The 26,093-nt window shown below is 41.3% G+C and overlaps 1 protein-coding gene across 2 annotated transcripts in view; it reads left to right on the top strand.

Moving 5' to 3' along the window:
* The window catches only part of dph6 (diphthamine biosynthesis 6), a gene marked incomplete at its 3' end in the record, with an annotated part of 51,322 nt that overhangs the window by 18,155 nt on the left and 7,074 nt on the right, over positions 1–26,093 (top strand). The window contains exons 6-13 of one of the 2 annotated variants that reach the window (XM_083910649.1): positions 3,050–3,111; positions 3,393–3,487; positions 3,601–3,694; positions 5,385–5,535; positions 6,043–6,171; positions 7,561–7,690; positions 7,785–7,959; positions 24,486–24,734. In XM_083910649.1, coding sequence (XP_083766775.1) covers positions 3,050–3,111; positions 3,393–3,487; positions 3,601–3,694; positions 5,385–5,535; positions 6,043–6,171; positions 7,561–7,690; positions 7,785–7,959; positions 24,486–24,734 — 1,085 coding nt within the window. Of the gene's footprint in view, positions 1–3,049; positions 3,112–3,392; positions 3,488–3,600; positions 3,695–5,384; positions 5,536–6,042; positions 6,172–7,560; positions 7,691–7,784; positions 7,960–24,485; positions 24,739–26,093 lie in introns of both variants that reach the window. The other variant, XM_083910650.1, reaches the window with a different exon arrangement.

Raw genomic sequence — 26,093 nt, 5'->3', positions numbered from 1 at the left:
GTGCCTCCTTCCCCTTCTTTCTTTCTTTCTTTCTTTCTTTCGTTTACGTTCTTGCTGTTCTCCGTCTCTTGCAAAGATGAGGCGATAGCGAGCAGCCATTGTTTTGTTCTGGGGGGTCTTTGAGAGCTTCTTTTAAAGGCTGATGCAGCTCACTTCCAAGGAGGAGATGCTTATTTTATCCATTTAAAGGCTAAAATGTTACACATCATGAATCCAATTTTCTCTGCCTTTTCTCTCTCTGAAGGCAGGGATTAAAGCCGAGCTGTCAACTGGCACGCCACAGTATCTACAATCTCCCGGCTTTTAATCTAGCATTAGACTCGGTACGCAAAAAAAAAAAGAAAAGGAAAACAAGCAGTTCCAATTAAATAGGTAAGTCACTGCTGTGGGTTTACGTCAACCTCTTCAGGGTGGAAAAGGCCAATCATGATCGTTTAAAAGAATTAGTGCAGAAGTGTGCTCTGGAAGTAATTGCCATTGACTTCTAGGTAGAAGAAGTAGAAGTTAGATTTTTCTGATCTGAGAATTTTGCCTTTTAGTTCAAGAATTGAAAATTTAAAGTAAACTCAATCAAGGAGAGTAGAAAGCTGTCTGCAATGTGATGAACATATATTGTGTTGTGTAGAATGCCATTCTATTTTTAAAGTTACTTCAAGAACTAACCTGATTGTCTAAATGGCTCCTGTTTTCCTGGCAGACTTTTTATTCCTGACTAATTTCAGTGCTTTAAATGTCGACTAGGTTTTCTCTCATTACTGGACTCCCTGGCTTTAAAGTTCACTGGATTTGATTGGAGTTTTATTGGATAATGCAAGGTAAAAGGCGCTTTTAAAGGAGACCCATTCCTCTCGGTCTCTCTTTGGGGAAACTCCTCTCTCTCAGAAGCACAGTCTTGCTGTCTCTGGCAACGAACTAATGGCTGCTTCTAGTGGGCTTATTTGGGTTTAATGTGCCATAATGAGGTGAGGTAATTGGGTTTAGGTCAAGTTGTAAAACAGCTTCAGAGGAGACAGAGATGAGAAGATCATGCAAATGAGTGGTGTTAGATCGCGGAAATGCTCACACCAGTGGCTACTCAAAGACTCCTCGATACAGGTATTATACAAGTGAAAGCTCATTCCACCTATCCTCCTCTTCTCCAAATGGTTCCACTAACCTTAAGCCAGTCAGGAACATCAATTAAGAAAACACTCATACAAGTGCTAAGTGGTCTTAGGAGAAATGCCTCCACATTAATGCCATCGTTACTTTATCACTCACTCCTGTCTTCCTGCGTGTCCATTGTCCTCTCCCATCCTCGTAAATATCAAATCATGTATCATATATTATTTAAGAGCAGGGGAGTTAATTAACATGTTAAAAAATGTGGCATCCCCTCAGCAATTTGGAGCCAATTATTAAAATTTGTTAAAAGGCATGACTAATTAAAGAGGATATTTAAATGGGATTGAATTTTAATGCTTTTTTTCCTCCCTCCTTATTACCTTTGTGGCAGGGTTGAGATGAGAGGATGTTAAGATTAGATATTCTCTCACTAATTAAGACCACAGATCCCCTGGGAAGAGAATAAGAGCCTGCTCATTCTCTCCCTTCACACTCTCTAGCCAGCCTCCCTCCCTCCCTCCTCTCCTCCACTGTGGCCCTTCGTCCCTCCCTGGCAGTGCGGGACCACCGGGGCCTGGAGGAGAGACACAGCTGGGATCAGAGATGAACTCAGGATGGGATACGACGTCATTCCTTCGCCTCTCCTTCTCCTTCGCTCTCGTCTCCCATCCATTGCTCCCCATGGGGCCCCCACAGATGACACATTAACCTTTGAGGCTGTCAGGCCATGAGGAGAGACATTCTCACATTACAATTAACTTTGTTCCTTTAATTAAACACATGAATGTGCCAATGAATGCGGCCATGCGGTGCCTCGGAATAGACCTATATTAGAGTTTTCTGAGAAATTATTACAATTTTTCAATTGTGATGGCATAAGTGCCACAACTGCACATCAACCAATAGGTCATCACTAACCTGTGAATGATTATGTCACTCAGTTAACAACCAGAGAATGAAAAAAAAAGGAAAATGTTCTCCTGCAATCCTCTACCAGCCACTATACAATATGTACTTTTTTAAATTGTTTTACTGTAATTATGCTAGCAACAGGTACATATAATTACATGGTTTGGTATTTCCTCAAATTTAGCGTTTTACATCCATGTCTTTGTTAAAAACACCTGGGGTTTGATGCTTTTGTATTTGTACTGTTTTGAATGTATAGTAGGAAAACGTAGGCATGTATCTTTAGTTTACAGGGATGGGTCAAAGGTCAGCATCAGGGACGGTCGACTGGGAGACAAAATCAGAATCTGGTGTCATGAAGGAGTAAAACTTCAAGTGTTCGTTGTTCAATACACTATTTTTGTCCTGATCATTCTGAAAGATTATGATCGGTATCATGATTTTTCATCGGTCTGAATCTGAATAACGTAATAACAAACTTCTGATTTACTGTATTTGATTATAGAAATCTATTTGTTGTTTTTGTGGGTGGGGTGGGGTGGGAGTGAGGACCAGTCAGCTTGTATTTTAGAGGTGTGCCACCACTGGTTCTCTTTCCCCTCCTTCTATTCTCTCCCATGCCTGTGAGTCACTTCCATGGACCATTTCAGGGGAAGGGGAGGGAAAAAGGCAAATAAACAAGATCTCTTTCCAAAGTTTATGTTCTCAAAGGGAACTTAAATGAGGGGGCAGCAGGCGAGGGGATGTGGGGGGTCTGTGGCCAGCAATTGAAAACTGTTACCCTTACCCGGAGAGATCTGTGTACACTACTCGCAAAGTCAAACAAATAGATCCAGGGTGCAGGTTTACGTGTGTGTTTGTGTGACTGGCCCGTAAACCTCTCTGCCTGTCATCTTCAATCACTGTTCTCTGTTTCTGATCAGACCTCTCTCTCTCTCTCTCTCTCTCTCCTTACATGTGTGTGTCTGTGTGCAACGATGTTTGTGTGTGTGTGTGCATTTCTGTCTTTGTGCATAATTTCCCACGTGGGTGCCAGGCCTGGATCCAGAGAAGCACTTAGGAAAACCTCTGGCTGACATGGAGCCCTATCTGAAACAGGTCACTGACTGCTAGATACTCTTCACTGCATCGCTTCCATCTACATCTTTTAAGAAAATCAGTAACACCATGTACTTTTTTGTCATTTGTGATTATTCAAACTTGACTTTTTTGTAAAGCAAACGTTTGTGTGTCTCTGCCACAAGAGAAAAAATATGAGATATTCAAGCTTTTTTGAACATGGAGACACTCCATTATGAATTACCTATTATTATTTAACTATTATTATTTAACTAGTTGTGTTTACATTTATGTGAATGTGTTATTTTTTTACTGATTAGCTCTCGCAGAAGTATGGAGTCCACATATGTGGAGAAGGAGGTGAATATGAAACTTTCACCCTTGACTGTCCTCTCTTCAAAAAGAAGATTGTTATGTAAGTAAAACACAAATTACTCACTTTTTTTAACAGCACAAGGCCACATTTACTTTGAAAAGTTGTTGTTTGCTGACAATCCACAGAAGTTTCTTCTTGTTCTTTTTGTGCAGCGATGCAGCAGAGACAGTGATCCACTCAGCAGATGCCTTTGCTCCAGTCGGCTACTTGCGCTTCACAGAGATGCACACGGAGGATAAAGGCAGTGTGAGTCAAACTTCTGAAAGAATCCGTGAGCACACGTAAACTTGTTCCACAAGTAAAGATCAATGCCGTTTCGAAGCGCGATCGATACTTTTTTACAACAAAAGTTTGAGCTGCGTTTGGGGGTTGATTGCTTTAAAACCACTTGGAGGGCAAAACAAATACAAGAACAAAACCCTTTGGTGTCTGATCACTTTGTTGAGGAGAAGAGAAACACGGCACTTTAGGGGGAGAGTTCACATCAACCTCCACGGGGCCAATCTCTCTCTCTACCGCACTCTGTTGCTCTCGGTCTCTCCCTTCATCCCTCGCACTTTCTCCTCCAGCCCCACATGGCCTACTTTGACGTCTGCAATATTCACTGCAGCCTGAAACCAGGCCCAGCTTAATAAACATGTCTGCTCACATTAGGGCACTTTGCATTCAGGTAGCAGGGGTTACAGAGAGGCGGTGGTAAATGTGTATTAGAAGGAGCTGAATGAGGCTTCACAAGTAGATAATATTCTACTTTACTTTGCAAGAACAGAAAACTTACGCTTTAAAAACACTTTGTTGGATTGATGTGACTAACTCCAGTGCGCGTTGTCTATTTTAATGAAACACCTACGAGGTGATGCTTCAAGTGCTGTGTGTACGCTGTCATGAAATGTAAAAATGTATAAGGGTACGTACGCTATAGTAATCAGGAGAGGTGTTTTGAATGTGTGTAAGTTAGTGTTTGTAGTCGTTTGTGTGTGTGTGTGTGTGTGTGTGTGTGTGTGTGTGTGTGTGTGTGTGTGTGTGTGTGTGTGTGTGTATTGGTTGGGGGCTGGGACTGTTATGGACAAAAAACATACCCCCATCCCACAACCTTCATGACCCCGCAGCCTCACTCCCTACAGCTATATATTTTTTCACTACCCCCCTCCCCTAGATTTCTGGCAGAAGAGCAGGGCGATCCAGGGTCTGGTGGTGAGGGGTGGGGGGCAGGCGACCAGGGAGGAACCTGCCCTGGTTGGCCTTCTGAAGCTCTTCTTGTCAGGGTGACAGATCTGCGGTGACATCAGCACTAGAGGAAACTACACCGGGCTCAGGGGGTGGGGACAGACCGCCATCATTTGCCCTCCCGTTAATGCTACTCAAGCTATTTTCCTGCTGGCCAGGAGAGAGGGGCTGGAGTGTAATTAATTTGATTATCATATGGGCTAATGCGGTTGACAGCAGATGAGGAGGAGGGAGGGGGTGAATGAGCGTTGGGAGGGGTGTTGAGGAAATATGAAATATATATTTAAATGTGTGACACCCTTCAGGATTTGGCAGGTAATATGTATGCCTTAGAGAATAGTAGTCATTTGTTATTCAAAGAAGAAGCAGAGTGTGGTATAAGAAAAAGAAAAAAAACAGGTGGAATCCAAATCTTGTGTCATGAGTTTTGACTGACAGCCAGCATGATTGAATCTGCGATATCCGAGCACGCTGCTCTCCGGTCGCCTGAACCGCGAATATGTTTGCATAGTTGTTTCATATTCATTCACCTTGAAGATATGTGTGTGTGTCTGGGCCCTTGTCATGAAAGAATGACAAACACGGCCCACTCGGTGGGGTATTTGAAAAGGTTGGCTAATTATACAGCGTTTTGTCTGTCTATGCAAAAGGCTCAGTGCTCTTTGGTGGGCATTTGGCCTGATGTATTCCCTGTGGTGCTTTATCGTAGGATGCGGTGGCGAGAGCTTTGCCCCATGGTAGTTGTCCTTGCCAGAGCGCCATTGACAAGATGACTGAGGAGGTGGAATATGCTGATCAAGCTGAAGACAACAAGCAAGAATTTACATCAAGTTGTGACCTTAGTTGTCAGCGGGGCCATGGTGAGATTCATTTATTGTGATGCATGCTCCAGTGTGTATGTTGTGTGTGGGTGTGTCGAATGCTCCCTGAATCTGTGTCACGCGGGCCAGCTTGATGATGCTTGCATTTTTGAGTGATTGTTTGATAAGAGCTGTCATTTTGAAAGTGTATTTGTGTCAGACTCTGAATTTGTCTCCCCCTTTGACATTAACCACCTATTCATGAGTTCACTCTTGTGTAGTATCTGTCGTCCTGGTTGTAAATGAAGACAAATATGATATGATATGTTTATTTTTGCTTTTGGGATGGCTGGTGGCTCACAATGAGACTTAGACCCAATTGTGTGGCTTCTTCTGTGTGCCCTGCCTTCCTCCAACTGTCCAAACATGCAGATTGGTGTTAGTTTGATTAGACATTCCCTCCCCTCGTGACCCTGAAAAGATAAGTGTTATAGATAATTGATGGATGGATGAATGTTGTTTTTGTGTGTCCTGAAAACCTAATTTATTCCATCTCTTTCTATACAGATCATCTCCCTCCCTCCTGCTCACCTAGAAGCTCCACAGGCTATCAGTGGCTCGGTGGCATTAACGGCCTTCAGAGCCAAGTTCCCGGAGTCCAAGGCCAAACGTCAGCAGCTTTTATACAGTTGCAAAGTAAGGGAAAGTGTCAAAGAGAAAGTACAAGACATTAAACACTTACCTGTTTATAAAAATGTAGCGGAGATGCCTTTAAATGTCTCTACATTCAGGAAAAACACAGAAATCTATTATTTAGTTTGCCCCACACATAGGCATAAATAAAGCTGTAATATTACTTTTTTTTTTTTTTTTCTATATCAAATCAATAAAATAAATCATATTTGATCAAAGGGTGATATAGAATTCCTTTGTCCAGGGGTGATTTAAGCACCTCTATGAAACTACATTATTATTATAGCCCTAAAAGACCAATATGGAGAATCAAATTGGAAAATCTTCTCCTGGTCCTTTGGGTGTCTTTGTTTCTCCTTGCTTTTTTTTTTTTTTAGCTAAACACATGAGGGGGTGTGGCAAAACTTAAAAAGTCGCTCCATATTGAACAATGCCTGTCAACCCCAGCAGGCAGAACCCTGTGTGTCAGAGGCTCGATCTGTCACAAGAATGGCTGAGTTGGCCACCAAACAAGGACAAGAATTTTAACCCAAACCAGGCCTCCGTTTTTTAGAAAGAAAAACACTCACACACACATTCATACTGTGAATCATGTTGGGTGGGGTATCACTCTTGCCCTGCAGATGTGTAAAAGTGCACGCTTTTGCAGTGTATCTCAGTCTTCTCTTCTTTTTTGATGGAGAAAGAGGAGCGAAAGATGAAAAGCATATTTAATGTTTATGGTGGTGCTCAGCTGAGCAGCCTTCACAGCGCAGAGACAATATTAAACAAGTTAATATTTAATGAACAACCTCTTTGTATGAAGCAGTCTGAGACGCTGATGTTGGCAAAGGAAAAACAAACTTGAAGCCCTTTCAAATGATTGTAGGGTGAACTGCTCGGAGCCCTTTTTTGTTATTGGTGTGTTTGGACCCAAATCTTCAAGACTTTAAAAGAGGGGACAGACACCATTCCCGTTTTATAACAGTCTCAATGGATTTCAGCATCCAGTGTCCTTGAAATATCAGCATCAACAGTGATAATGTACAAATGACAATATTTACAGGTACAGAGCAGCTGTTGGCTTAGCAGTTTAATATGATCCCAATCTCCTCCTAAATATGGATAACAACTGCTAAACAAATATCTGTATGCTAAATCTGTTTGCAGTATTTGTCCAATGGCAGTATTGTGAACTGTGGTGTAATTTTCTCAAATGAATAAATAAAATTAGAAGTTTATTCAAGGAAAACAATAATATCGTATCAGTTACATGGTCTGTAGTGGGTCACAAACATTCCATTTGGCAATTTGTATGGTTAGTTTTGTTAAATGTGCTGAACAAAAGCCTTCATGAAAGAAAATTATTGTGTTTTTTAGACGTTATATTCAGTGTGTTGCTTTTTTGTTCAGATCAGTTGGACAGCAGAGGTTGGAAGATGAAGGACATCATCCTGGTTCACCTGTACGTAAGCAGCATGGACGACTTTGGTGCAGTCAACGCTGTTTATAAAGAACATTTTGGCGTAAACCCTCCAGCAAGGTAAGGGTGGAAAACGACACACACACTATGTCTTGTCTTATTTGTCATTAACAAGCTCAACCATTTCACTTCATATTCCACCCTGCTCTTGTAGGGTGTGCGTCCAGGCCGCTCTGCCCGCCGGTCTGCTACTGCAGATGGACTGTCTCCTCCATGACTGGACTGGGCCCCCACAGGAAGGCTGCTTCCACCAGAGAGAGGCCATGCATGTCCAGAGCCTGTCCCACTGGGCCCCCGCCAACATTGGGCCTTACAGCCAGAGCGTCAGGGTAAGACTCCACGGTCCACAACTGACAGGTTCCATTTGAAGGCAAATTCATTCAGTATATGTTTAATGGAGTCGCTTTTACTTTCCGTCACGGAGTAAATGATTATTTAGTTTTGGCATTAACTAATTTATACAGTAGGTACATTTCCATCCACATGTTTTCTTGCACTTTGTGCAAATAAAAATATAGTTTTGGGGGAAGAAGCAAAGGACTGGAGGAATACCAGAGATTATAACAGATGATAAATATCTCGAGGAATTCTTATGACGCAAACTAAACTCTCTAAGATTCCGTGCAGTGGTCTGTGTTTTCTGCTGTTGTTGTATAACTGCATGCATGCGTGCAGATGGATGTGATTGTCCTGTGTGATAGTTTGTTCGCTTTACTACTTGTAAATATGTATCCACGTTATAGTGGGCAGTATGTAACCATTTTTTGCACTTGTTTGTAAAACCATGAATCCCGACTTCTTTCATATTGTTTAAAACCCAGAAAGAATGTGCAATTCAAAGGCAGAGCAGAGGAAGTGTGGGCCGCGGTTGCACGGTTGGCTTGGTGTTTTGTTTATCCAGTGTGTATTGTATGGGATTACGCTTGTCAAGGTACTGTCAACAAGGATAGTGTCCATCTCCTCCGCACTGTCCTTGATCCTGCAGCCAAATCCTTCTATGAGTGAGAACATGTGTGGATTAGCCATTTGTTTCGAGCTTGACGGCATATCTCACCAGTGTGTCACTGAAGCTCAGAAGATCTTGTGCAGTTTAGATTCCCGGGACGTACCCATACAGAGTCAGGTTTGCTTTTAACGTGCCAGCAGTGTTTGATTTCCCCAATAGAGTCTCATTGAGACATGAAATTAAAGTCAGCTGTGGGCATGTGTGCTATTGCATCTGGAAAACACTCTAATCTCTCATCCCTCTAATGATCATTCATATCCAAAGTAATTTGGGAAAACAATGAGAGGGGCTTTCTTGCTCAGAGCAGTGCACAGCATTTCATATGACCCCGTCATCTCTCAGTGTGTCTTCTCCTCCACGCTACAATGACTTAATTTGATCAAAAATGTATTAACAACTCGTCACTGCAGCCAGAGATTTTTACATATTGATACAATTACCCCCTTGCTGTGAGCAAGCACGCCGTGCCACCGCTCGCTCCCCTCACCATTACTACGCTGCCTCAGTCTTAATGACAATTTTCCTTGGTGACTGTTGCCATGTGACACCACGGCGACAGGCCCCCCCGACAACAACAGAGACTGAAAAAAAAACTGCTGTTTGAGACCAAATAACCTGAAGCAGACCAAACACGCAGTCTGTGGACGAGAATAATTAATTAGAAGAAGCAATCTTGGAATAATTAAGCTTCATGTGAATAACTGATGTTGATATTCTGCCTCAGTTTGGTCTTCATGAACAGAAAGGATCTAACATTATTTGTGTGCGTCATAACTCTCTGACCTGACTGAGGGAGCAGTTGTTTGTATACAGTGGCAGTGCAGGGGCCGGCAGGTGCATGACGTGTTTGAGAATTAATTCACTTCTGTAACTTTTCATAGGTGCTTCTTTATTGTTGTTGTTTACGAGCACAGTGTTGCTGTTACCGCTGTCTGTCACTCTTAACATAAAGCAAAGCTGATATATGAGCTGATATTTAAATGTTATGCACTACTTTAAAGGATGAATTAGAGAAGGTTTCATGATTACTTCTGTGGGAAGAGGAAATAAATGGCAATTAATGCTCTGTATCTTGGTAAGAGGTGGACTGAGTTATTGGGCAGATATTTGTTGTGTTTGAAGAATCATTCATTAATCGGTCTGTTATTACACATTTTTTCAGTATCACATAATTATAGTTTATTAAATGGAGGAAAAACAACAACATCGCCATAACATATGGGTCCAAGAATATCTGCATCATGTTTTCCTTTTCCTTTACTTTCTTGTTTGTTAATGAGATAAATTGTGGTGAATACCTGTATAGTATCATATAGCTGTATATTGATCAACGTCTCTTTCTATTGTAAGCCGTGTGTCCAGTGTTTTTAAAGTGAGCCTGTGACCACTGACGGGACTTGGCACGTTCCTGCGGTATTTGACCGCACTCGGTGTCCACAGTGAAGCGTTGTCGTAGCGATGAAGGCAGAGAGAAGAAGCGGTAGCATTAGAGATTGGCAAGCGATGGATGCTGGATCTTCACATTCATTCCATCTGTTCATCTACTTTCTGTCTGGCTTGTCATGTCTCTTAGCTTCACCTCTTGGGAATGGCAAGCTGACTGAATGTCAACTTGGCCTGGCAGACTGACAGATTCAAATTTGACTTGGTTTAAAGAATGATTTACCCTTTATAATGTCAAATGTGAATGTCCTCTTGGTGCATTTAATGTTAATGTATAATGTGGATAAAACACAGGCTGGACTGACGAAAAACAGAGGCTAAATTTATGCTTTGTTTTTGCTTTGCTTCATATTGTTGTTGGAGACTTGTTCTAGCAAAGTTTTTACGACTAATTGTTTTGTTTTGCTCGTTTTATTTCACTTGGATCGCATGCAAATTTCTGAAAACAAATTTCATAATCTAATTGAGGTATAAAAATGTCACTCTTTTATTGCATTAATAATTTCATTAAAAAATGCCCTTAGACATCCCATTGTTTTTGTCATTGCAAAGTATTGAAACAAATTATAATGGTGTGCCTTTAAAGGAAATAAAAGTTATGACCGCACTTTTTTGGCAGTTGTTTTTCAGAAGAAGCTTTTAAACAATTCAGTTTTATTTGCATAATTGCAAAAAAAAAGGTGCATAATAATGAATAAAGAGTGTGGGCCAGTTTCTGTAGCAGCAAAGTCTCACATTTTTACAGAGAAATCCATTTGTGCTAATAACAGATGATTACGCTTATGAGTTGCCAGATGGGAAAAATTGACCTATCAATTACTAAAGTCAGAGTTAACAACTGCAGTCACAAACTGTAGGATTTATTTGACTCATATATGTCATATTCCCTATTTTCATTTACAAATGCAAACATGATAGTCAAACCAAGTTTGAGTGGAGAGACGATCAGCTGAATGGTTGTGAAACATCTCCTCTTTCTTGTTAAGGTAAGTGGCTCACCCCTGGGATATTTGCCGGGAAATAATACTCACTTATCAGATTCTGTGTGCTCTGTTTGGGGAGCTGACGGCGCTCGCCTCGGGTTGCCGGTGAATGCTAACCCCTTGCTTCATTGCCCCTAATTGTGAGTGACAGTCAATATTGTGGAGGACTGTCTCGCACTCGCCCCGTGATAGGATTTGCATTGGATTTTGAAAATTGTCAAAGTGGACTGTGAGGTATCAGAGCAAAGTGGAGCTGACGTTGCCAATTAACATTAAAGCGAGAAGTGTACAGAGAGGGTGTGTGTGTGTGAGAATATGAATAATCTTCTTACAAGAGTCAAAATGTCTGAAAACAATGACTCAAACTTTGTCTGACCTTCTTGATTGAGAGTTCAGAGGTCAGGCTGAAACAGTTCAGTCAGGCCACACATAGAGAGGGGATTTTTCGACTATTCATTTAAAGCTCCTTTATGATTTGGTTTATTTCAACCAACATGGTGTTGTGTATAGAGCTGCATCTAACTTATTATTTTCATAATCGAGTAATCGTCTGGTCCATAAAATGTCAGAAAATGTTGATCCGTGTTTGTCAAACCCAGAAATGATGATGTATTTAAATGTCCACAAACCAAAAATTATTCAGTTTTAATGATTTCTTTGTTATCTGGAGCACAGAAGCAAAGAAAAAAAAAATCACATTTAAGAAGCTGAAACAATCAGAAATCTTTTAATTATGAAAAAAGCTTCAAATCGATGATTAAAATAGTTGATGATTCATTTAGTCATCGATTAATAATCCAGTAATTGTTTTTCATCATGCTTTTTGAGCCTTATAAAAGATGATTCACAATAATAATCCCCAAAACTAATTTTGAAATAAATGTTCTTAGACTTAGAACACCTCAAAATATACATCTTTGAAGGTATCCTCCCTCACCTGTTCTTTTGAAAATAAATACAGATACTTTTGTAGCATTTTTGTAGGAGAACTCGAACGAGTACATGAGGTAATGAAGATAGCAGGCTCTCCAGGCCGACTCTTCATGGCGAATGATCAAAGGGTTGACGGCTCAATATGAGCGCGGCGGTGGAGAAAACAGAAATTTTAGTGATGAATAGGAGAAATTAAGCTAAGCACTTTAGTTTTATAGTTTGTTGTTCTCGCACAGAATGTTTCACTACTATAAAAGACCCAGCTTGCACAATTCAACAACCCCTCCCTACCAACCACATCAAACACCTCCCCACCCCTCACCTCCCCAAACTTCCTCAGCCTCCATCTAGAGAATATATCTACCTCAATTACCACAGCAGAGTAATTAGCCAAAAAACTGTGTGTGTGCGTCTATCTACGCCCAGGGAAGTATTCATGCAGCACGAACAGATTAATTAGGACATTTAACTTCATTTCTAATACAACAAAATTAATCCCATAAAATATGAAGCATCTCGGAGGAGGTGCCTGTCAGCATCTGACGCCTCTCCCCTGTTTGCCATAATCTATTAAAACCTTGCTTTTATCTCACCTCTCCCTGTCATACTTTATGGATTTTTTCATAAACACGGCCCATACTTCATAAATGTCTCAATTTTCTAGTCTATTAACATTACTTTAAAAGCGCTTGATAAAAGAGGAGGCCATGCGTGAAATAATGCACCAATAATACGAAAATGCTGGAGGCGAGAACAGTAGGGGCGGCTCTCTCCCGCTCGGCGTGCGCGCTCAGAGAATGCGAGGGACGTTATCAACTTTAATAAAAGAACAAATGATCACTTCCACCGGAGGAGGAGGAGGGAGGAGGAGGAGGCATGGGGAAGGGGGTGGGGCCAGGAGGAGAACGGTTGTTGAGTAATTGAGATGATGAAAAATTAGGTCTTGAAGGCTCAGCAGTGTGAGCAGTCATGAGACTGAAGGATTCTTAAAATTACAGCGCATGTAGTTACTTGCAAAGGAGGATGTCAACACCGTTTTGTTTTTGTTTCATTTCACCGAAGGCTCAGGTCTAATAGGCCCGGCTGTTTTCTTTCCTCAATGCCCAGAATCCTGTGCAATGAGTCGAAGCTTTTGTCTGCAGAGAGTCAGAAAGGTTTTTGACTGACAGTCAACGCTTCACCTCAGAGCCTTTCCCCCCAGTGAGCTTTGATTCACTTCCTGTCTCTGAAGATCACTGGAGTCTCTTGCTCTCTGTTGGCTTTTACTCATCCTATACCAAACACCGGGGTCAACTGTCTTCACTTGAACCGGACACACGCGGAACACGCTGATCAAACCTGGAGGACCTTACCACAATGGCATGTCGGCTGTATGCCCCGAGGCCAGGTCTTACTAAGACACACACACACACACACACACACACACACACACACACACACACACACACACACACACACACACACACACACACACACACACACACACACACACACACACACCTGTGTGCTCATTGTGCTCGGCTGCGGCTGCATAAAAGGTCTGCTCGGGTCATTAAAATGAGTTGCAGCTGACTCATTGTAACAAGCTCATAATTGACAGCATTCAAAAGCACATTCAGTGACACGCACATAGATAAAGATTTGTAAAGAGATGTGAGGACAAACAAAATTGTGTTTGCTCATTATCTCAAACCGCAGTGCGATTAACGCCAAAACATTTTGGCTTGTGTACGACATGACATGTATGCATAATACCTACCCGAAAGATCACAGCTCTTATTGTTGAATGTAGGCTGAGAAAATCTTGCCTCATATTATGTGTGAGGCCAAATTTAAACCACCTTTTTAATCTGATGAGTGGGCACTTTTTATGGGAAGTGGTAGATGGCAGTATAGCAGCAATTATGATCCTTCCAATGGCTGTCCCACGTGCTGCCCTACTTCTCTCTTATCACAGCCACATAGAGGCTGACCTGCCATGGCAGTAGTCATTTTCAGGAGTCAATGCATTCTTTGTTACATTATCCTGCTGCTGCTGCTGCTGCTGCAGCACCATGTGCACACAGGCTGGTATCAGCTTGTACCAGGCGAGGACAGGGGAAGGACTGGATCTGTCAGAGTGTATCGGCTCTCACGCGGTCGCCTACGCCGGTGCTTCTGCGTCTGCCCCGGCCCCTGCCACACTCCCACTCATTAATGGGGCCGGCCCCTGACAACTGATCCTAATTGTCTTTGAACGGCTCTTCATGTATTATTGGTGCCTGACTGCCTTGGTTCACGTCAACAATCCACGGGCAGGGAGAGACAGAGTAGCCACAGCAATCGTCGCCACCTACTCATTCACATACATGCGCAGAATGTACACACACAGACATTGTAAATTATCGAGAATGATGTGCATATATTAGATGCGTATAAATAAATAATAGCTAAATATATAAATACATTTGTTTGCACTGTATGATATATGCAGCTTAGGCGTATATTATCATTTGTTGTCATGACCGTATGATCAATATGCTTTTGTTTGTTTTGGTCTTTTTTGCATGTGTGTGCAAGTGTGTTTGCTTCTCTTCTCCTTTTGTCGTGGTTGATGAGTAGGGGAGGGGGTAGGGGAGGGGGGGTGAACGGTTCACGGCGTAATCATCTGAGAAACGTCACGTAAAGATCTTAGCGCTGCAGACACGTGCGAAGACGCCCGCGTTATTACACTCGCAATCACAAACATTCAGTCAAAACACATCAATTATTTTGTAGTCCCACGTGTGAATTATTACCCCCCCCCCCCCCATATCCAACTATTTACTTCCCATTTCACCCCCTCCATTTGAGTCCTGATAAAGGAGAGAAAGGTTGGCTTGGCCTTTTATATGCAGAATGAAATAACCGAATAGTAGATGCATAGATAAAAAGCGTAGCGCCATGTCCTGTCCACTCTCATCACTGTCGCAGGGAGGAGAGATGTATGACCATTCCATTACTATGGTAACTAGCCACTATATTCAGAGCTGCCCGGATGTGTTTCTTCCCCCGTGCAGTGACGAGAGGGCATAGCTGACAGGGCAGCATGCACACACACACACACACACACACACACACACACACACACACACACACACACACACACACACACACACACACACACACACACACACACACACACACACACACACACACACACACACACACACACACACACACACACACCCACACACACAGACACACAAACGCACACAAAAACACAGATCAGGAGGGTGTGGAAGATGCTTCTTCAGAAATAGTATGTGGCCCAAAAAACACAAAATATTTTTACTCTTTCGGAGAATATTTGACACAGATATGGAAACAAAGAAACATTAAAGGAATTTAGCTTTAAGTATTTATGTGTGCTTTTGTCTTGCTTTTGCAGATTTAGGAAGCAACAATCCGATTTTATTTGACAAAATAATCATGGAAACTAATCAACAGCTTAATCTATAATCTATAAGCACCCTGTTTTTTTACTATCAGCTAAAAACACAATTCAACAAAATTGGCGAACGTTTTATCAGCACGACATTTTGTCCGTATTAAATAAATTCAATATGGAGAGGAAGTAAAAATCTCTTTATAAATTTAAACGGTCACCACATCAGCACACCATCAACATTCACCTGCTCTCCTGTACAACACCTATATAATTTATAAAACTGCTAATAGTTGCACACATTAAAAGTTGATCTTCATTCATTGAGGAGATTTTTTTTCCCACAGATTTTAGAGTTAACGTTTGACTTTTGGCCACCAGCTTCACATACATTTCACATGAAGCAATTCTCCTGTGTAGTAACTTTTAACCTGGCTCATTCATTCATTTTTCAAATGGCATTTGTCATCAAACCATGTTTCACTGAGGTAAAATGACTGCTATTTTTTTTTAATTATTATTATTTTAAACTGCAGATACTTCTGATATTTATTCATAATTGATATTATAGATTTATTATTTGAGGGAAACATCTGGGCCCCGGAGTCATGCTAATGTGATGAAGTTGGGTTCATTCTTTATCATTTAGAGTATACAGTATTTTCCACATCATGTCATAAATGTATTGAATTGATTTTGATGCACTGACAAAGCAAAAAAAATAAAATATTAATTACTTTATTTTTCAGTGGGGATTCAGTTCATCTGCAGCTTATTGCTTTTTTTATCAGTTTGCCACAGTGAGCATATGTATCACTGCCTTTTCAATAACATAACTCCAATGTAGATATAAACAAGTATGTCACACATAGACCAACAGTTTTCTTTTTTCTTATACTATTAATCTGTTGCTGACACAGTTCACGTGCAGTGGATTTTTAAGGTATATCTATCTATCAATAAGAGTGAAGTCAAACCTGCACCACACATTTATTCCTATGCTTCCATACATTGTGATTTTCAAGCATGGGATTTTTTTTGCAGAAACCACAAAGAAAAAAAGGAAAATAAAATCCTAGCAGATTGTTGATATTCTTTCACTAGCCTGTCTATGGTTTGAGTGCAGAGGTTTGCTGATACTCGAATTGCCCTTTTAATGCAGTCATACTGCCATCTGTTGAGGTGAAAGGGAACTGCACGTCTGTTTTGCTCATCTCTGCATTTTCTGTGTACTGTCTTGTTCACTCTGTCTTTCAGTTTGTGTTTGTTTTTCTGTCTTTTATCTCTTTTTTGGGTGGAATACTGAGCTACGTATGTGTTGAGTTCATTACAAGCAGAGTAACAGGACAAGGAAGTGTGTGTAAACAAAATACTCCTCTCTGGATCAGCTGTTTCATGTCAGTAGGTCAGCCGAGTTTGTTTTGGACATTCCCTCTGTCTAATCCAGTCCTTCCTCCACTGACAGTTTTTGTGGTGACATAATTCCTTTGTACCCAGGTTAAGTCAGTGCTCCTATAACCAGCCAGACGAAGAGATGCTGCTTCAAATAAGAGGGGAAATGTGAAACGACAGTAGATATGAGATGGTCACAGCTGGAATGGGAGAAAGAACGGGGGCTCAGCGTTGCAGCTTCAGCATCATTCAGTCAGACAACATGCCCTTCAGCTCAAACAGCAAGACCCTCCCGATTCTTTCGAATTAGGCAGATTAGCGGGAAAGCGCATAATGCAGGATGATGGAATTTGTCATAATTTGCATTGTCCTGGAAAGATGCAGTTTGATAGAGCGATGCGTGGAGGGGCTTGTCATGTCCCACGGGCAGGTCATATAGAGGAAGCTTGGCAGAAGTGATTTTTGCGATATGTGCATCAGTCGTAAAAGCCTCACAACCAATTTGTCAAAAAATTGTGAGGTTGGGACAGTTGAAGGCAGAAGGGGGCATTTTGCCTAACGCAAAAAAAAAACAAAAAAAACATGCCCCCTCCTTCACTCTCAATCCACAGCCCAGCACTGGTTTGGTACAGTGTTTCACAGCGGCAGAATAATGAATATTTGTTGTTTGATTTCATCATATTTCTTCACTTTAACATCATTATGGCAACTGGCAAGAATAACACAACCAAAACACATCAATTCTTTCATTCAAACATGTATTATTTTTTTATACCATTTCTGGCTTATTCCGATGTATCTCTGAGCCTGACCTTGGTCACAGTACTGAGCGGCAGCTCCTGACCAACATAAAGCTCATCAGATCTGACATGACGGTGTTACTCATCCACACGGTTCAGTGTCTATGCAATGGGTACGTCAGGGGCAGACATAAGGGGCACAAAAGGGAACTAGACATCAGCGTACAGAGTTTGGGGGTTGGGGGCCAGTGTCTCCACAAGTTGCCTCTACAACGGCTCGTGATAATTGTACAATCTTGAATATTCTCAGCATTATAACATGTGTCGTGGACATATGCTTCTCAAATTTATTTTCTGAGTAAAATGTACAGTTTTAGACTTCAGAAAATGCCCTGTCCTCGTCTTCCTTTGTGCACTTCATATGGCTATTTATGTCGCCGTTTAAGTAACGCTGATTTTGCGTGACAGTTAAGCGCACTAGGGTTAGGCTCAAACTGGAACACAAACGGGAAAAAAAATATAGAGATCGTAGGGGGAAAGGAGGAAATAAAATAAAAAAGGCAAATATCTCTCCCCTCTTCACACGATGACTTAAATGAGGAGCCTAACATTCAGTAAAGGGGAGAGAGAGGCTGTGGTTCTCCTGGAAGGTTTGTATTTGTAAAAATTAGGTGTCAGAAGAGGCAGGATTTCCTCAGGGCGCAGCACCACGTGAGCCCATCTCTTATCATTTCCCACTCGCAGACGTGATCTGCTTTGAATGCACTAATGCTGAGAGAGCCCCACAGACTTGAAGCCAGTTCAAGATGAAATCACGGCACACACACGCATGCACGCACGCACGCACATACACACACACGTCCCTGACAAACCATCCACCACACAAGGATTAAACAGACGTTGCATATCCAATCCCCAACAACACGGAGGAATAATATATGCACTCAAACACGTTAAACAAAACTTTAACCTCAGTTTTTTGTCATCCCTACATTTCAACTATTTGCCAGCCCTAAAATATATATATAAAAAAAAGAAAAAAAGAAAGAGAATAGCGAAACAGAATTTTAGAAATTTGTCACAATGTTTCATAAGGGATTAAACGACAAAATGTGGGTTTCATTTTAGTATAGTTTATTTATCAAATTAAGTTTTAGCTCGCACAGCGTGCTGGTTCGAGCCTTGTGCTAGTCATGCATCATGCTCCTTCTTATATTGTGTCTATATTTCTGATCCTGTTCATTTAAACGTTCAAGTGAAGTAATCCTAAAAGAGTTTCAGCAGTGAGTTTGACACAAATTAAAATCGTCTCCATTTTGAAGTTGTAAACAAATTTAAACAAGATTTTGCTGTTAAATCTTGTTTTATTCTTATATTAAGTATTTTTATTACTGTAAAATTAACTTCGTGTTGCTGATATTTACAGTTCCATACTGACTTTGTAAATGTGGCATAAAACTGAAATGTCTTACATTTACAGGAAACTCTGACATGAGGGTCAGCAGTTTATCAATGTGTATGTGCACGGTTAATACAGAAGTGTACTTGCGGTTTGTTTTTCTATTTTAGATCATTTGCTACACATAGATGTTGTGCTATTGGCTATGGGCATTTTGAAAATATTACGTTTTGGTCATCTTATATAATGAAATGTTTTAATAGTGAACAAATATGGCCTTTGAAAATGTGTAGAAACACAGTGAGACTTCAAAGTGTGTTCTTCAAACATTGCCTCTCGATCAAGCCTTTGAAAACTTATGCAGAAATATCAGCCTTTTCCAAAAATAAATAGCGTAACTATCAAAGTCATACAGTGATTCTCCTCTCAAGCAAACTGTTCATGGTTGCATCGATGCTTTTAGGATTACTTCAGAAGTGTTAGAAGACAGAGAATGACTGAAAGACCAAGTCAATGACCAACTGATAGAGATTAAATGACTTAAATGCCAGTGATTGATTGTGTCTTGTGTACGGAAGTTGGAGTTGGATCGGTATCGCTTACAACTTGTTGAAGTTTACATAGTGTTTAGGCACCGTTAGTTTCTGGAGAAAACCGGAGACACAATAAGTGACTGATGTCATCTTTTTCTGCCTGACATTCTCCATCTGTTTGACAGAACCTGGTGCCTCTCTCTTGATTTATGCTGATTAGGCAGCAGGCAAAATGTTTTTTTATTCTTTCTCTTATAAATTGACATTATTTGCATCAATACTACTCTCCTTTTCTATCTAGGGTCTTTTATAAATTTGTTCCGTATATAAATGTAGTAATGATTTACCCCATGGAATGTGGATGCTCGGCGCTGAGAAGTGTCGGAAGTGATTTCTTAAAATGCTCTAACAATCAGCTGTTGAACAGCTGGCATGTGAGCTGTGATGTATAACTCAAAGAACCTCAGGTCCTTGAAATACTCAAAGCTGCTGTGAGCGCACAGTAACTGCTAAAGGATGTAATTATCTAACACTTTTTTGAATGAATTCCAGGCAGTGCTCGGTACTGAAGTTTGAATAAAAATCTGTCTGGATGCCCTCACAAATGATTTGTCCGTCTGTGCTGACCGTATAAAGTAACACTTTTATTGTATTGTAGGTACACTCACGTGTGTGTGTGTATATCGCAGGAAACACTGTACACTCGCCGTAACGTAGGCTACGTCATCACACGCTGCTTGTGGTGTCTGTAAAGAGTAACTACTGCTGCACAGACAGCAATGAAATGTTATCTCCTAATAAAAGTGGCAATGTCGCCTGCACTTCACTGTAGAGGTTCACTAAATAAAATGAAACTCACCCTTTTTCCGTTCACACTCTGATATAAAAATGACTTCAATCAGGTCCGGTGCTCTCTACGGTCACTCACGTACGACTCGTTTAAAAGATTTCATGAGGATTATTGAAGACTAGATGTGAATATAAAATATATTCAGTGTTAGAGCTAACATAGGTTTAATTATTATTGACAGATATTGTACCCTGTAGCTGATACTGTACTGACATTATTCCTAAAGCTTGGTTACATGTGTCCTTGCATGAGGGTAAGTTACACCATATTAATGTAACCCTTTTTTTTTTTTTTTTTTTTTTACACGTTTTGTATTATCATTTTCCTCCTTAAATTATGCATGAGGTCTCAATGGGGCGAAATGTGACCATTAGCATATCTGATGGGACCGCTGGAGCAGTCCTCCACCTCGCTCTGTCCTTGGGACCAGGCAGGGAAAACCTGACTGTTTGTCAATACCAGGTCATTTTATCTAGGGTCGGCCCCCGTTCGTTTGTACCATTCCGAGGCTCCGCTAATGACACTTGGAGACGTCCTCAGCGCGATGAGGGCCCAGAGGGCACCGACACCAATGTGAATATGGTCTCGCACTGTCTGGTCATCTGTGGGAGTGCTTTGGCAAAAAAAAAAAAAAACGCAATTAGAAACACCTCAGACACAGCAGCCTGGAATAAGACACCTTTAAGGGCTGAGAGCGGACACAGACAGGCGCTTTCCCGAGTAGATTTACATATATGTTACTGTCTGCAGCTCACAGATGGACAGAGAATGTCTTTGAGGTTGGTGACCTTTCACTACATCATTGGGTTTATTAGAAAACCGACGGTGTTTTAGCCAGGAAATAAAGGTCGATAAAGGTAGAACTCGGTTTTAGTTAAAAAATAGAAAGTGTGCTTGTTATTTCTTCGCTTGTTGGACTAATGAGTAGTTATTATATATATAAAAAAATAGTTTTTTGAATATGCTGGCAGTTGGTTTTTATGACATAAACTCATTATTATTATAAAATTGTACATTTCTCACAGTTTTCATGACAAATCAGTAGTTGGTTTTCTTCTTGAATAAGAAAAAAATAATTAGAATCATGAAAACGGAACAATAAACATAGTCTTACATCAAATATTAATATTGTGATATAGCTTTGACAATCAAATTAACTTTAAACAATAAAATGTATTATTTTCATCCTGTATAGCAGTAAATAAGATACAGAAGAACACCAGCGATGACGTGCAGTATTGAATCTTCCCCTTTCCTCTGTGGGCCATTTAGACGGCTAAGGTTAGCATTTGAAAAATACTTACCTTGTTATAGAAAGTTTGATGTCATATTGCAGTTGTTTGACCCTTATGAATATTAAAGGATTTCCATCTCCAGCCCCATTAAAAATGCATGTGGCATTGTGGTTGTTGATCACGTTTAGAACGCCCATGCAAATTGGACTGTCTTTCCTGTCAGGGCCTAAGATGAATAATGTAGTTGTGTTGTATATTCAGGGACACACCATTGACAGTCAATTAACAAGTTTGATTGGTGTGTGAACTCATTCTTTTGAACTGTTAATTTTATGTAAATAGTATTCGCTCTCCCCTCTCCGCCACCGTTCTCTTCCCCACATCCAGGTTCACTACAGAAGGATGTGCCTCCACCACCGCAAACCCCCAAATTCCCAATTCCACCTCCCACTAAGAGTAACCAGAGTGTCGTCCTTAATAATTGATCATCACACACCTGCTTGGTAGAAGCGATGGGAGTCTGCTTTTAACAGTCAAGGGGCCCCGTGCTCGCCCCCTTTTGATATTCAAATCTACAAATGGCAGCCAACCTTTATGCATTCAAATTGGAGGTAGTCACTCTTTTTCACTGGAGCGCGCTTGTTAGAAGATGATGGCCGTCCTTCCAACCTGATAGAGCTCGTCTTTGTCGGAGTAGATTTGATGGCATTTGATGGCTCGTAAATGGAATGCCAATGACCATTTGTTGTCAACGTGTGTAGGAATCTTTGGCCTTTTGTGTGAGACAGACCATAGTAACAAGAGAAAGAGACACCACGGCGGATCATGCTCACAGGTAAATGATCCAGCGATTGATCCGACTGGTTTAAAGCAGCGAGGGCCTTAACTCGTCCCTTTCTTCCTCTTCACTCCCTCCCAAGAGGAAAGGAGTTGGGCTCCTAAATTGAGGTTTGCTGGTTCAATCCTGGGGTGGGCCTTGCTTGTGTGTGTTCACTACTGTTGTGTAAAAAGGATGGGTTAAATGCAGAGGACAAATTCACGTTCACTAATTCTCTTTTGGAACCTGAACATTTAACCCAAGCCCATGTGATTAAAGATGCTTGACAGATGCATGTCATCATCCATCCATCCAATATCTACCGCTTTATCCTCCACCGGAGAGTCGTGGGAGGGTGCTGTGCCTATCTCAGCTGACACTGGGCGATAGGCGGGGTCCACCCTGCCGGACAGTTCGCCAGTCCATCGATTTCACTCACACTCTCACGCCTTCGGTCAATCTAGAGTGACCAATTCACCTAATCCTCATATTGCATGTTTTTGGACTGTGGGAGGAAGCCAGAGAACCCGGAGAAAACCCACACACACACAGGGAGAACATCCAAACTCCTTGCAGAAAGGCCTGTTCCTTGTTCCGAAGTTGTTCCTACCAGGGCTCAAACCCAGGAACCTGGATCTTCTTGCTGCAAAGGTGAGAGTGCTAACCACTACACAAACCGTGGGCCCCATGTCATCATCCGTCTTACCATTTTTTTTTACCACCAACTGGCACCTTTTCTGCTTCTGCCCCTTCAGACACACATTTAACTCAATTCAGCTTCAACTTTTCCACTTCAAATGAGGTTATCCCACTTCAAAAAATACAGTTTCATTGTCCCCTAAAACGCTGTCTCTGTTTGGAACGGCCCCTCAGCCTGTCCCCTTTTAAAATGTCTTAAAACCCATTTTTACTCTTTACTTTCATTGTATGACCGACAATGAAACCTCTATTAGGTCACACGTTTGTATCTTTTATTTGTTTTATGTATTTATCTCTGATGTACAGCACTTTGTTTCAGCTGTTTTTAAAGTGTTTTATAAATAAAGTTGGATTGGATTGTAACCATCGGTGCAAAAATCCTTTTGAAGTTAGACGAACAAAGCGTTGTTTGAGGAAAGCAGTTTGTTTAATCCGAAGCTACATCTTTAACCAACACCTTCACTCCACTTTGACCCCTGCTAATCTCGCTGTGAAACACGGTCCTCCACGCTGTGCCTTTTGCTAATTAGCCAAAGTGTCTTGTCTCGAGCCTGTGTATCAATTGATTGTGGCCTGCGCCGCGGCTCCCTGGACATCTGCATGTGTCCCTGCACAGGCCAGCAATTATCAACATGTATCAACAGCATCTATTTGCATTGAGTGTCCAGCGCTCTAATGCCATTCAAGCTCACACACTGATGAGCTACAAGGTCTCTAAAGACTTGACCTCCTTAATGTCACTCCTCATCCTAACTCGCCGCTCTGCATTAAACAGATAGATCTCCCCCCCCCCCCCCCCATGTTTCATTATTCAAAGAGCTGGAGGTATTTAACAGAGAATTGAGCTTATTATCACATGCTTAATTATACTCATAAATAACAGTGGTGCCACAGAGATGCATTCGCTGGCTTCTCGCTGAATACCTGCTCGTTTTATAACTGTGAAATGAAAATTGTTGGTGATAAGATGCTGAAAAGTGGGAGAGGTGGAAGTTGATAATTAATGCACCGCGACTCAAACATGTACTTATAATTACTGTTAATTTGATTATAGCACCTCACTGATGAATATCATAATTTTCTTTTTTTGGAGTTGGATGTTTTTCTATGTGGTGTGCGGAGTGAGTTTATATGTGTCTATTTAAATGTTTATATTTTCTTTATTTTAAGCAGTTAACGGGGAATGAATGCAAGTGTTTTAACAGCTTTTCTGCACGTTTGCAACACTTTTAATCTAGAACAGCTGCAGAAATGAAAAAGTGGCGAAAAAAATGTCATTTTTATCCATTAATTTCTACTGGATGAATTTATCATGTAGTTTGACCACTGTGTCACGTCATCAAAGCTCAATCTTGTTCAATCTCTCAATCTCTAACAAAGAGTTTGTGTTTTTCCTCTCTGTGTTGTGTTTATGTTCAGGTAAATGAGTCGGTTTTCTGTGCAGGCCAAATTGCTCTGGTCCCATGCACCATGCAGTTGGCGAAGGCAGGCACCAGGACGCAGGCCCGCGTGTCCTTCAGCCACGTGAAGAAGGTCCTGGAGGCTGTGATCAGTGGCTTGACCGTGGCTCATGTTCTCCAGGCTCACTGCTACGCCACGAAACGTCAAGACATCGCAGTCATCAGAGCCGTCTGGCAGAGCATGCAGCGCGACGAGGAGGAAGATGAGGTCAGTCAGTTTTACGAAAGTGATGCTTGTTTTAAGGAGCTGTTTTTAATATAGATGCAGAGGAAATATTGAGTGAAAAGACAGTGGGATCCACTTCCAGAGAAACTTGTATGGTATCCAAGTTTTTAGTGAGGCCTTTCAGATTTGTGTCCTTGTGAAAATAAGGGGAAGTTCTTTGCCCTTTTCTCCTCCCTCGAGACCCCGAGCCTCTGCGACTGATATTTACCAGTGAGTGTGCTCATGAAAAGTTGATGATATGGGAAAACGCTGGTGTCTTTGATAATGTGGAGCTTGGCACAGAAGCAGATGTCTTCCTCAGAGCCTCCCTAATCCTTTGCCCCCCACACACCGTTTTGGAGCAACGTTCAACTCTCCAAGCAGCTTATCCCCCGTCTCCACCCCTCTTCCCTGCCACCTCCCTCCGTTCCACTGGCCCAGCTTACAACCCCGGCTTCCATAAGTCTTACAGGGCACCAGTTTCCCCTGGCAGCCCTTCTCCTCCCACAGTAATCTGTCTCGCCATGGGAATAGGGCCCGAGGGAGAACGGCAGGAGCCCACCCCCAGTATGTGGCTCTGAACTGAGTTTAAAAACTCTCGTAGATGTCAACTTTGTGTCACATTCTCAAAAGTCATCAGTGTATGAAATTCAACATGATATATATTAATACCAGCAATCATATTCTCAGTAGCTTTCAAATGTTAGAATTTTATGTATGTGACACAGGATAACACTTAAGGGAATGTGTAAAATACTTGTGCCAATGGTCACTGACGATCGGCAACATTGCCCATCTGTTGTGACAGAAAAATCTGAAATATTAATCTACATGACCAGGGATTTCTTGAGCCATGTTTTATTTTCAAAGGACTTCCAGATTAAGTAGCTCTATAACTGACATCGCAGGGTTTTCACCTGCAAACAGATGAGAAACTCTCTTGAGATCAGAGTTAACATAAGGTGTTTGGTAACTCACCCAGCCTCACTTGTTATATTGGCATCTGTAAAGAAATGTGCATGCAATTATGTATGCATATATAGCATAGATTAGTGTTGGAAAAAGAACATTGAAATATGTTATTAATTTAAAATAAACAATAAAGGCTTATTTAATCTTTTAACTCTCATTGGCAAAAACATGGGATTGTATTTACAGCTAATTAGATGGTTAAGCAATAGCGATAGTAAGCAATTAAATTGCCAATTTACACTTCTTCCTAACCTTTATCCCAAAAGACATCAGACCCAAAACACATTGAATCTGGATTTCCAGTTTTTCTTCAAGTTGCTACCAACCTGGATGAATGAGAATCTACACAGATGATGTATGATGACATTAGACCTTTTAAAGAAGTCAAGT

Source organism: Microchirus variegatus (assembly GCF_963457635.1).
Source record: "Microchirus variegatus genome assembly, chromosome: 2".
NCBI lineage: Eukaryota > Metazoa > Chordata > Actinopteri > Pleuronectiformes > Soleidae > Microchirus > Microchirus variegatus.
Note: the sequence above shows the minus strand (reverse complement) of the source record. Positions and strands in the feature narration are given on the sequence as shown.